This window comes from Bufo bufo, chromosome 3 (genome assembly GCF_905171765.1).
Source record: "Bufo bufo chromosome 3, aBufBuf1.1, whole genome shotgun sequence".
Classification (NCBI taxonomy): Eukaryota; Metazoa; Chordata; class Amphibia; order Anura; family Bufonidae; genus Bufo; species Bufo bufo.
Genome location: NC_053391.1, coordinates 681,711,067 through 681,723,919, shown reverse-complemented (window position 1 = coordinate 681,723,919; position 12,853 = coordinate 681,711,067). Strand labels below are relative to the sequence as shown.

The window sequence follows — 12,853 nt, the reverse complement described above, 5'->3', positions numbered from 1 at the left end:
ATATATATATATATATATATAAAGTAGAAACACGGACAGCACTCCAAGTAGAAAAGTGGTATTTAATCACCCATGCAGATGGCAACGTTTCAGCTCAAACAAGAAAAAAGAAAAAGAAAAAGGCTCTTGTGCAATATTCATGCTGTCTAATCAGCACCTTGATATGCCACACCTGTGAGGTGGGATGGATTATCTCGGCAAAGGAGAAGCGCTCACTAACACAGATTTAGACAGATTTGTGAACAATATTTGAGAGTAATGGGTCTTTTGTGTCTGTAGAAAATGTTTCAGACCTTTGAGTTCAGCTCATGCAAAATGGGGGCAAAACTGTAAGTGTTGGGTTTATATTTTTGCTCAGTCTATATATATATATCTAGTTGCCTTATAGAAACTGTTGTTATTTTTATTACCTGTAGATGGATCTTCCTGCATATTCCTATTATGTAGCACATGACAAGTATTTATTCTCATCTTTAAAGAGGTAGTCCGAATTTGTGAATTTGATGACCTCCCATCAGATTGATGGAGATCTGAGTTTCGGCACCCCATCGATCATCTATTCGAAGGGGACGTGGCTCTTGTGTAAGCGCTCTGTCCTCTTCATTGTTTACCTGCACAACTTCTACACTATAGCGGTGGTGCAGTGTAAATCCATCTCCCTATCACTTGTACAGGACAAACAGCTGTAGTTACACTGCACCGCCGCTATAATGTACACGTTGTGCAGGTAAACAATGAAGAGGACACAGCAAATAGCTGATCGGTGGGGTGCCGAGACTCAGATCTCCACCAGTCTGAAACTGACGACCTATCCTGAGGTCAAAACCAGAATATCCTTTTAACCAAGGAAAGACCTTCATAAGAACCGTCTACACAAAATGATACTTTTTTTTATTTTTTAGAGGCATTAGGGCAATTAAAAATTATAGCAAAAGTAATCACACCCTTTAACCATCCCCATTAGTTTGAAGAAATATATATGTATATGGCGGTATTTATGTAGATACTCTGTGGGAGTATTATTTAGGCACTGAATTGCATTGAATTATTTGGGCACTAAAGGACTGTATTTTGAGAACACTGTAAAGCAATTTTATAGTAGTAGTATTATTTGAATATTAACAGTAAGGAGGTATTATTTGTGTACTCTATGGCGGTATTATTTTATATAAATATATACACGGATCTTGACATGGTAAAAAAAAAATCTTTCAAAACAAGAGATTTGTATACCAGTCTTTTCTCCTAGTCTGCTTGCCACCGCTGCACTTTCCAACCAAGGATTAGACTATAAAACACAGATGTAGCAGAGCTGATTGCGCATGATGCTATAGCAATTCATTATATTGATTAATTTTCCTGCATTATTCCGGTATCACGATCGCCAAACAATGCATCCTCAAAGAAGTATCCGACAAACCCAGCTCTGCTACATCTGAAATTCCAAAATGCAAATTTCTAGAAGCCTGAAGGTTTACAAAGCTGATATAGTAAATTCTTATTCTAGACTCCGTGGGATTCCCCTTATATCCCTACGTATTAACACCTGAGTGAGATCAGGCATAGCAGGAACAAGGGCCTTCAGGAAGGTGAAGCAGATGCGGACAGCTGTTGGTGGAACGGAATCTTTTTGCCCCGGGTTAAAAGTCTGAAGTCTTTTGATCATTAATTACATGTTTAGTCTTTGACTAGAAACGAATGGACAAAGCGGCGGAAATAATAAGTACAGGTAGCAATATGTGAACACGTGTGTAAGGGAGAATGGGGTCAAAGCCAACCCCTGTATGCCTCCTGTATGGACGCTGTATGATGGTATTTGGAAAAATGCAGAATTCTAGGCTATAACATATACCGTATGTACATAGCCTGTATCTGTATGCCGTACACAGGTGCTCTATGGCACTACCTTGGTACTCTATGTGTCCAGTATTTCTCCAGGAACCGTACGCTTAGAATGGGCAAGCTCTTAAAAGGGCTACATTGAGAGTTTAAAGGAAAACTCCACTTCAAGAAAAAAAGTTCACCTTTAGAATTTACATCCAAAGTTCAGTAGCTTTGTAAATACTTTTCTTTATTTATTTTGCGCTGATTTTGATCTAAATTTCTTTTCATTCTCATTTCTACTCCAAAGCGAAAGTAAGAATTCTGTCAGCTCCTCCTTAGAATCAGTGTAAGGTTTGGCTCCACCCTGCTGGCGGTCATGTGACCTAACAGCTGAGCCCTCATTGTATAACTGGTCTGTGCTCCCACAATGCACTGCAGTCTGAGTGCAGAAAACTAGTAGAATGTTGAGGTTACCTTAGCCTAGCCTGGATACAAGATGAGATACGGCCTCTAGCCTGGATACAAGATGAGATATGGCCTCTAGCCTGGATACAAGATGAGATACGGCCTCTAGCCTGGATACAAGATGAGATATGGCCTCTAGCCTGGATACAAGATGAGATACGGCCTCTAGCCTGGATACAAGATCAGATACAGCCTCTAGCCTGGATACAAGATGAGATACGGCCTCTAGCCTGGATACAAGATGAGATACAGCCCCTAACCTGGATACAAGATGAGATACGGCCTCTAGCCTGGATACAAGATGAGATACGGCCTCTAGCCTAGATACAAGATGAGATATGGCCTCTAGCCTGGATACAAGATGAGATACGGCCTCTAGCCTGGATACAAGATGAGATACGGCCTCTAGCCTGGATACAAGATGAGATACCGCCTTTAGCCTGGATACAAGATCAGATACAGCCTCTAGCCTGGATACAAGATGAGATACGGCCTCTAGCCTGGATACAAGATGAGATACGGCCTCTAGCCTGGATACAAGATGAGATACGGCCTCTAGCCTGGATACAAGATGAGATACCGCCTCTAGCCTGGATACAAGATGAGTTATGGACTCTAGCCTGGATACAAGATGAGATATGGCCTCTAGCCTGGATACAAGATGAGATACGGCCTCTAGCCTGGATACAACATGAGATACGGCCTCTATCCTGGATACAAGATGAGATACCGCCTCTAGCCTGGATACAAGATGAGATACAGCCCCTAACCTGGATACAAGATGAGATACGGCCTCTAGCCTGGATACAAGATGAGATACGGCCTCTAGCCTGGATACAAGATGAGATACCGCCTCTAGCCTGGATACAAGATGAGATATGGCCTCTAGCCTGGATACAAGATGAGATATGGCCTCTAGCCTGGATACAAGATGAGATATGGCCTCTAGCCTGGATACAACATGAGATACGGCCTCTAGCCTGGATACAACATGAGATACGGCCTCTAGCCTGGATACAAGATGAGATACGGCCTCTAGCCTGGATACAAGATGAGATACATCCTCTAACCTGGATACAAGATGAGATACGGCCTCTAGCCTGGATACAAGATGAGATACGGCCTCTAGCCTGAAAACAAGATTAGATACAGCCTCTAGCCTGGATACAAGATGAAATACGGCCTCTAGACTGGATACAAGATGAGATATGGCCTCTAGCCTGGATACAAGATGAGATATAGTTGGACATGGAGGCATACAGGTTCCATATTGTGTCCTGTGGAACATTTGCCCACAGATGCTGCAGCCTCGTAGTTTGGTGAAGCTGGCGTCTCCGTTAGTCCCATAAATGTTGGATTAGTGATGATTCTGGTGACCGGGGAAGTGTTGTAATCTGGTGGAGACAATCCTGGGAAACCCTTGCTGTGTGTTCATTATCCTACTGAAGAATACCAGTTGTCAGCCCTGCCATGAGAGCACACATGTGGCGGTAGGATGTCCTGCACATATCACTGTCAGTGTCCCTTATATCACTACTAGGGGTGATGTCATATGCAATGGCTCCGCAGATCATCACACACATCACAGTAGGGGCAGTGGGTCGCTCCACAGCAGAGGAAGGATAGAAGGTCTCACCACGAGGCTTCCATATTCCCACTCGACCGGATCCTAAACAGAACCTGTATTCATCACTGAAGACAATATGGCTCCAGTCTGTAGTAGTCCGGGTTTCTCGTTCATGACACCACTGCAATCAAAGGCGACAGGCTGTCAATGGTAGGACACGTAATGGGCGACATGACACCAAGTTTTCTTCTGCTAAGCTCCTGGAAATGGTTTGGGCAGAGACAGGGGTGTAATGAAGGGGCCACCGGTGTCTGGATGGTGGACAGTGAAACTGTGGGAGCTGCTGTTGCTTGTTGGAGGATCAAACAATCCTGTACTGGAGCTGTCACGGATGTCCGCGCTACTGTGGGTGACAGAAGATCTGTGAGACTGGCAACACGTGCTTTGATCTGACAGGTTTCCTTGTGGATCAATAGACGTCTGTGTTGTTTCTGATACTGGCCACATCTCTAACCTCCAGGTGTGGCTATTGTGGTCATTTAACTTTCCTTATTTATAGTTGCTTTTCCCACAATGCTGTGTGGTTTATAGCTTTAGTGGTATCTGTGATCTGCTGGTGCTTGGTTCTCGACTGAGTTCCTGGTGCTGCCATAGCTACTGGAAAGTTGTTTCCTTTCCCTTTTGCATTTTGTTTTGGTTTATCTGTGTGTTGTTTTTTACCTGCCCTTTGTTGTAGGCCTGAGGGAGACTCCTGGTCGTCCTTCCTTTCTGGAGGAACAGGTAGTCTCAGTGCTGTCACTATTGCCAGGGTCTTATAGGGTGAGTTAGGACTCTAGGTACTCCTGCGTATAAACTCACCTACCTTTGGGGTCTGTTCATACTGATAGCCAGTCAGGACTGTGACTAGGGATTTGACTAGGAGGTGTCCTTCCTTCTTCCCTTGCTTTCAGGTCTTGTTCCTTGTTCCCTCTCCTTCTTCGTCCCGTGTGGTGTCTCCCTCCCACACACTGACGTGACAGGTGCTCTGTCTGCACCGTTCCGGTTTACCATATGTGCCTTCATGTAACCACTGCTCCCAACACCTCCTAACCGGTAGGTCAGAAGAGTCAAGATGGCAGGCAATTCATCCAAATAACCATCCTGCTTCTCACAGTCCAACATTGAGCCCCCTCTCAATGTCTGTCAGCTGGTCAAAATGTCTTTGAGTGCATCGTAGAGGCATGTCTATCAGTCAATGATCTGACACCAAGAAGTACACTGCCCAAAAGTAGCCTCTGAGAGCCTTTTTATAGGGCAGAGAGGGGAGCACTTTTACACTCTCTTGTGGCAACACTCAGTGTCTAATCAGACCACACCTGTAATCATCTATATATCTACCTGAGACATAACACAGGCCGAGTTCTGCAGCAATCAGACATGTAGTAAGGTATTTTTTTGGTCAATGAGTGTACAAACATGTTCAACACCATCATAAACTGTATATATATAAATACAGTCCTGATCAAAAGTTTAAGACCAGTTGAAAAATGGCAAAAAATCCTATTTAGCATGGCTGGATCTTAACAAGGTTCCAAGTAGAGCTTCAACATGCAACAAGAAGAAATGGGAGTGAGACAAAACATTTTTTGAGCATTCAATTTAATGAAAACAACGAATAAACTGAAACAGGCTGTTTTTCAGCTGATCAAAAGTTTAGGACCACACCTCCAAAAAAAAACTAAACCCCCCCAAAACAGAAATCCAACTTCCAAACATGAACTTCCAACAGTAATGAGTAGCTCCGCCGCTATTGTTGATCACTTCAAAAATTCGTTTCGGCATTCTTGATGGAAGCGTTTCCATGAAGTGAGTGGGAACATTCTCCAAGTGGTGAAGACGGCCGCACGAAGGCCATCTACCGTCTGGAACTGTTGTCCATTTTTGTAAACTTCCCTTGCCATCCATCCCCAAAAGTTCTCAATTGGATTTAGATCAGGGGAACACGCAGGATGGGCCAAAAGAGTGATGTTATTCTCCTGGAAGAAGTCCCTTGTCCTGCGGGCATTGTGTACTGTAGCGTTGTCCTCTGTTGAAAACCCAGTCGTTACCACACAGACGAGGGCCCTCAGTCATGAGGAATGCTCTCTGCAACATCTGGACATAGCCAGCTGCCGTTTGACGCCCCTGCACTTCCTGCAGCTCCATTGTTCCAAAAACATCTCAGGTGGGATCTGCTTGTCCTGCCAGTAACGTTGGAAACCATCAGGACCATCAAGGTTACATTTTTTCTCATCAGAGAATAAAACTTTCTTCCACCTTTGAATGTCCCATGTTTGGTGCTCTCTTGCAAAGTCCAAACGAGCAGTTCTGTGGCGTTCAAGGAGACGAGGTCTTTGAAGACGTTTTTTGTTTTTGAAGCCCTTCAGTCTCAGATGCCGTCTGATGGTTATGGGGCTGCAGTCAGCACCAGTAAGGGCCTTAATTTGGGTCGAGGATCGTCCAGTGTCTTGAAGGACAGCCAATTGGATCCTCCGGCTCAGTGCTGGTAACATTTTTTTGGGTCTTCCACTTGACTTTTTTGTTCCATAACCCTCAGGATCATTTAAAGGGCTTCTGTCACCCCATTAAACCGTTTTTTTTTTTTTCTTTACCAATAATCCCTACACTGCGATCTCATCATACATAAGCTAATTAATGATTTTCGTTCAGTAGAATTTGCTAAAAATCGATTTTTGAAATATGTAAATTACCTTGCTACCAGCAAGTAGGGCGGCTACTTGCTGGTAGCAGCCGCATCCTCTGATCCTAATGACGCCCCCTCCGCTTGTTGATTGACAGGGCCAGGGAACGGAATCGTTCTCTGCTGGCCCTGCCTGTTTTCATTCAATATCTGGCGCCTGCGCCGCAGCCGTACCTATCTTCAATCTGCGCAGGCGCACTGAGAGGCGGCCACTCACTCGGCCGCTCCATCCTCAATGCGCCTGCGCCGATGACGTCACATCTACACCCGGTGCAGGCGCATTGAGGATGGAGCGGCCGAGTGAGTGGCCGCCTCTCAGTGCGCCTGCGCAGATTGAAGATAGGTACGGCCGCGGCGCAGGCGCCAGATATTGAATGAAAACAGGCAGGGCCAGCAGAGAACGATTCCGTTCCCTGGCCCTGTCAATCAACAAGCGGAGGGGGCGTCATTAGGATCAGAGGATGCGGCTGCTACCAGCAAGTAGTTGCCCTACTTGCTGGTAGCAAGGTAATTTACATATTTCAAAAATCGATTTTTAGCAAATTCTACTGAACGAAAATCATTAATTAGAATTAAAATTCCAAATGACTGTCTTACTGCGTCCCACCTCAGCAGCGATGGCGCGCTGTGAGAGACCCTGCTCATGCCGTTTAACAACCCGACCACGTTCAAAAAGGGAGAGTTTTTTTGCCTTTGCCATCACAACGTGTGACTACCTGACAGAAAATGACAATGAATCCACATCTTTGCACAGATTTGGCCTTTTATAGGCATGTGGTCCTAAACTTTGGATCAGCTGAAAAACAGCCTGTTTCAGTTTAATCGTTATTTTCAATTAATTGAATGCTCAAAAAATGTTTTGTCTCACTCCCATTTCTTCTTGTTGCATGTTGAAGCTCTACTTGGAACCTTGTTAAGATCCAGCCATGCTAAATAGGATTTTTTTTGCCATTTTTCAAGTGGTCTTAAACTTTTGATCAGGACTGTACATATATATATATACAGCCTTATTCTATTTGAGATTAGTTCTACATAGCGGTACAGATGCAGCAGAGCAGAGTAAGTCAGTGTAGCAGAGTTACATTTTTGCTCGCTCTTGCATCCATTCAATGACACTTATTCAATTACACAGTCAGCACTGCTACATCTGTCTTTCTGTTTTCACTGCTTCTACCTCCATGACATGTAACAGAATGAGTAATCAGAGGATTCAGAACTGCTACATACAGAACATATTTCAGAGGTTATGTCGATGCATCGAGGGGATTCCAGTCTGAATATAATGTACCGTACACAGCCCTCACTGATCATCAGGCGATTGCTGCAATCTGCACTTTTTAAGAACATCATTATCGTTGCAGATGTCATGTCAAGAACTTGATTTAAAAAAATATAATCTATTCCCTCAGAAGGAAGCGACCAGAAGTACAGAATATTAATCGTATATTCACATTCCAGGCCATTAGGGGGCAGTATGATAGTAGCCACATATTTACATTTCAGGCCATTAGGTGGCAGTATTAAAGTAGTCACATATTCACATTTCAGGCCATTAGGGGGCAGTATTATAGTAGTCACATATTCACATTCCAGGCCATTAGGGGCAGTATTATAGTAGTCACATATTTACATTTCAGGCCATTAGGGGGCAGTATTACAGTAGTCACATATTTACATTTCAGGCCATTAGAGGGCAGTATTATAGTAGTCACATACGTACGTTCCAGGAAATTAGAGGGCAGTATTATAGTAGCCACATATTCACATTTCAGGCCATTAGGGGGCAGTATTATAGTAGCCACATATTTACATTTCAGGCCATTAGGGGCAGTATTATAGTAGTCACATATTTACATTTCAGGCCATTAGAGGGCAGTATTATAGTAGCCACATATTTACATTTCAGGCCATTAGGGGCAGTATTATAGTAGCCACATATTTACATTTCAGACCATTAGAGGGCAGTATTATAGTAGTCACATATTCACATTTCAGGCCATTAGGGGGCAGTATTATAGTAGCCACATATTTACATTTCAGGCCATTAGAGGGCAGTATTATAGTAGTCACATATTCACATTTCAGGCCATTAGGGGGCAGTATTATAGTAGTCACATATTCACATTTCAGGCCATTAGGGGGCAGTATTATAGTAGTCACATATTCACATTTCAGGCCATTAGGGGGCAGTATTATAGTAGTCACATATTCACATTTCAGGCCATTAGAGGGCAGTATTAATGTAGTCACATATTTACATTACAGGCCATTAGGGGGCAGTATTATAGTAGTCACATATTCACATTTCAGGCCATTAGGGGGCAGTATTATAGTAGTCACATATTCACATTTCAGGCCATTAGGGGGCAGTATTATAGTAGCCACATATTTACATTTCAGGCCATTAGGGGGCAGTATTATAGTAGTCACATATTCACATTTCAGGCCATTAGGGGGCAGTATTATAGTAGTCACATATTTACATTTCAGGCCATTAGGGGGCAGTATTATAGTAGTCACATATTCACATTTCAGGCCATTAGGGGGCAGTATTATAGTAGTCACATATTCACATTTCAGGCCATTAGGGGGCAGTATTATAGTAGTCACATATTTACATTTCAGGCCATTAGAGGGCAGTATTATAGTAGTCACATATTTACATTTCAGGCCATTAGGGGCAGTATTATAGTAGTCACATACGTACGTTCCAGGAAATTAGGGGGCAGTATTATAGTAGTCACCTATTTACATTTCAGGCCATTAGAGGGCAGTATTATAGTAGTCACATATTTATATTTCAGGCCATTAGAGGGCAGTATTATAGTAGTCACATATTTACATTTCAGGCCATTAGGGGGCAGTATTATAGTAGTCACATCTTCACATTTCAGGCCATTAGAGGGCAGTATTATAGTAGTCACATATTTACATTTCAGGCCATTAGAGGGCAGTATTATAGTAGCCACATATTTACATTTCAGGCCATTAGGGGGCAGTATTACAGGGAGTGCAGAATTATTAGGCAAGTTGTATTTTTGAGGATTAATTTTATTATTGAACAACAACCATGTTCTCAATGAACCCAAAAAAGTAGTTTTTAGTTTGTTTTTAGTTTTAGCTATTTTAGGGGGATATCTGTGTGTGCAGGTGACTATTACTGTGCATAATTATTAGGCAACTTAACAAAAAACAAATATATACCCATTTCAATTATTTATTTTTACCAGTGAAACCAATATAACATCTCAACATTCACAAATATACATTTCTGACATTCAAAAACAAAACAAAAACAAATCAGTGACCAATATAGCCACCTTTCTTTGCAAGGACACTCAAAAGCCTGCCATCCATGGATTCTGTCAGTGTTTTGATCTGTTCACCATCAACATTGCGTGCAGCAGCAACCACAGCCTCCCAGACACTGTTCAGAGAGGTGTACTGTTTTCCCTCCTTGTAAATCTCACATTTGATGATGGACCACAGGTTCTCAATGGGGTTCAGATCAGGTGAACAAGGAGGCCATGTCATTAGATTTTCTTCTTTTATACCCTTTCTTGCCAGCCACGCTGTGGAGTACTTGGACGTGTGTGATGGAGCATTGTCCTGCATGAAAATCATGTTTTTCTTGAAGGATGCAGACTTCTTCCTGTACTACTGCTTGAAGAAGGTGTCTTCCAGAAACTGGCAGTAGGACTGGGAGTTGAGCTTGACTCCATCCTCAACCCGAAAAGGCCCCACAAGCTCATCTTTGATGATACCAGCCCAAACCAGTACTCCACCTCCACCTTGCTGGCGTCTGAGTCGGACTGGAGCTCTCTGCCCTTTACCAATCCAGCCATGGGCCCATCCATCTGGCCCATCAAGACTCACTCTCATTTCATCAGTCCATAAAACCTTAGAAAAATCAGTCTTGAGATATTTCTTGGCCCAGTCTTGACGTTTCAGCTTGTGTGTCTTGTTCAGTGGTGGTCGTCTTTCAGCCTTTCTTACCTTGGCCATGTCTCTGAGTATTGCACACCTTGTGCTTTTGGGCACTCCAGTGATGTTGCAGCTCTGAAATATGGCCAAACTGGTGGCAAGTGGCATCTTGGCAGCTGCACGCTTGACTTTTCTCAGTTCATGGGCAGTTATTTTGCGCCTTGGTTTTTCCACACGCTTCTTGCGACCCTGTTGACTATTTTGAATGAAACGCTTGATTGTTCGATGATCACGCTTCAGAAGCTTTGCAATTTTAAGAGTGCTGCATCCCTCTGCAAGATATCTCACTATTTTTGACTTTTCTGATCCTGTCAAGTCCTTCTTTTGACCCATTTTGCCAAAGGAAAGGAAGTTGCCTAATAATTATGCACACCTAATATAGGGTGTTGATGTCATTAGACCACACCCCTTCTCATTACAGAGATGCACATCACCTAATATGCTTAATTGGTAGTAGGCTTTCGAGCCTATACAGCTTGGAGTAAGACAACATGCATAAAGAGGATGATGTGGTCAAAATACTCATTTGCCTAATAATTCTGCACGCAGTGTATAGTAGTCACATATTTACATTTCAGGCCATTAGAGGGCAGTATTATAGTAGTCACATATTTACATTTCAGGCCATTAGGGGCAGTATTATAGTAGTCACATATTTACATTTCAGACCATTAGAGGGCAGTATTATAGTAGTCACATACGTACGTTCCAGGACATTAGGGGGCAGTATTACAGTAGTCACATATGTACATTTCAGGCCATTAGGGGGCAGTATTATAGTAGCCACATATTTGCATTTCAGGCCATTAGGGGGCAGTATTATAGTAGCCACATATTTGCATTCCAGGCCACTAGGGGCGGTATTATAGTAGTCACATATCTACATTGTGAATTGTAGTTTCACAGCAGCTGGAGTGCCGAAGGTTCCTGATCCCTGCCCTATATACATGTGACTGAGAGCAGGTGAAAGGCTGTAGTAGTGATGTTGGTAAGTATATAATAAATATATTTAAAATATATAATGCAATAATAAATATAATAATAAATTAATTATGAAATATAATACTAAAAACTAAATATAGTTATAATAATAATAATAAATCACCTGCCTGTTTAGTAGATGACCGCAGCTCCTTCCAATTCTCTGAATGAAAAGTTTCCGCCGGGAACTAACAGAGATAACGAGTGAAGTCATGCCGGACCCCCAGTGTAAGTGAGCGGACCTCCCCGAGCTGTAATACTTGGCGACAGCCATCACTGGATCTTCCCCCAGGTTATCTCATTATTACGTAGCTGATTTTTATACAATGGACTGGGAATTTTTCCTCCTTCCATCATGTGCACTATTTATATCTCTGATACATTGCGCTCCCGCCTGGACCTTCACTTTCACTGCTCCGTATTATGTACGCAGCCCGCCTGTCACATGACTCCACTGTTGCACTAAATAAAAGATTTAAGCCATAATAATAGGTTATAAAATGTCACCTTTCCAAGCTTTTAACAGATAAAAAGTTGGGAAATTCTGCTGAAGGTTGGGTTTACGGTATACAGAGCTGCATTCACGGTTCTACTGGCTATTATTGGAAGCAGTCAGCAAGGGTGTGTGATCAACAGACTCCCCCCTAAAAGCTGGGCTGCTATCATGCGGGAGGGGGGAGCAGTTAGATACATCTGGTACAGTGTCTGGTGTGAAGAATATGCTAAGTAACCAATGTTGTGTCTACAAGGAATGCTGGGAGTAAATGCCCCTATAGGGCGGCTAGCCCCAGTGATATACACAAGGGGATGCATCCAAAGGTTTCTGTCATTAATTACTCCAGAATGACCCTTCTAATAACACTAAGTCTGCAATTTGCAGCACTGCTGTAAAAAGAGATGTACTATATAGGCAGTGCCAGTCAATTGTGTGCCCTCTAGTGGCCAGTTTGAAAACTTCAATACTTCGGAATGTATTTGTGCAGATCAGGGATGCTCAACTTGCCGCCCTCCAGCTGTTGTAAAACTACAACTCCCACTATTCCCTGCTGTAGGCTGTACGGGAATGCTGGGAGTTGTAGTTTTGCAACAGCTGGAGGGCCGCAGGTTGAGAATCCCTGGTGTAGATTAAAAAGGACTGACTTTTTTGAAATTCTTTTCCTGTCCAATTCTAACGAATCAGTCAGAAGATTCAAATCAGGTATGCTACCCAAATTGAAACTGCTCGGAAAAGTCCAGTATGAATATCTGGGGTCTCCTAGGAACTGAATCCAACCCCTTTCAAGCTCCCTAATGGGGTATATTTTTTAAAAACC

At 42.9% G+C, this 12,853-nt stretch overlaps 1 protein-coding gene across 1 annotated transcript in view; it reads right to left on the bottom strand.

Annotated features, from left to right (window-relative positions):
• Positions 1-12,014, bottom strand: part of LRRC32 (leucine rich repeat containing 32) — a 62,823-nt gene extending 50,809 nt beyond the window's left edge. The window contains exon 1 of the mRNA XM_040426433.1: positions 11,669-12,014. Within this exon, the coding sequence (XP_040282367.1) occupies positions 11,669-11,814 (146 nt within the window). The 5' untranslated portion in view covers positions 11,815-12,014. The remainder of the gene's footprint in view (positions 1-11,668) is intronic.
• Positions 12,015-12,853: the final 839 nt, after the last annotated feature.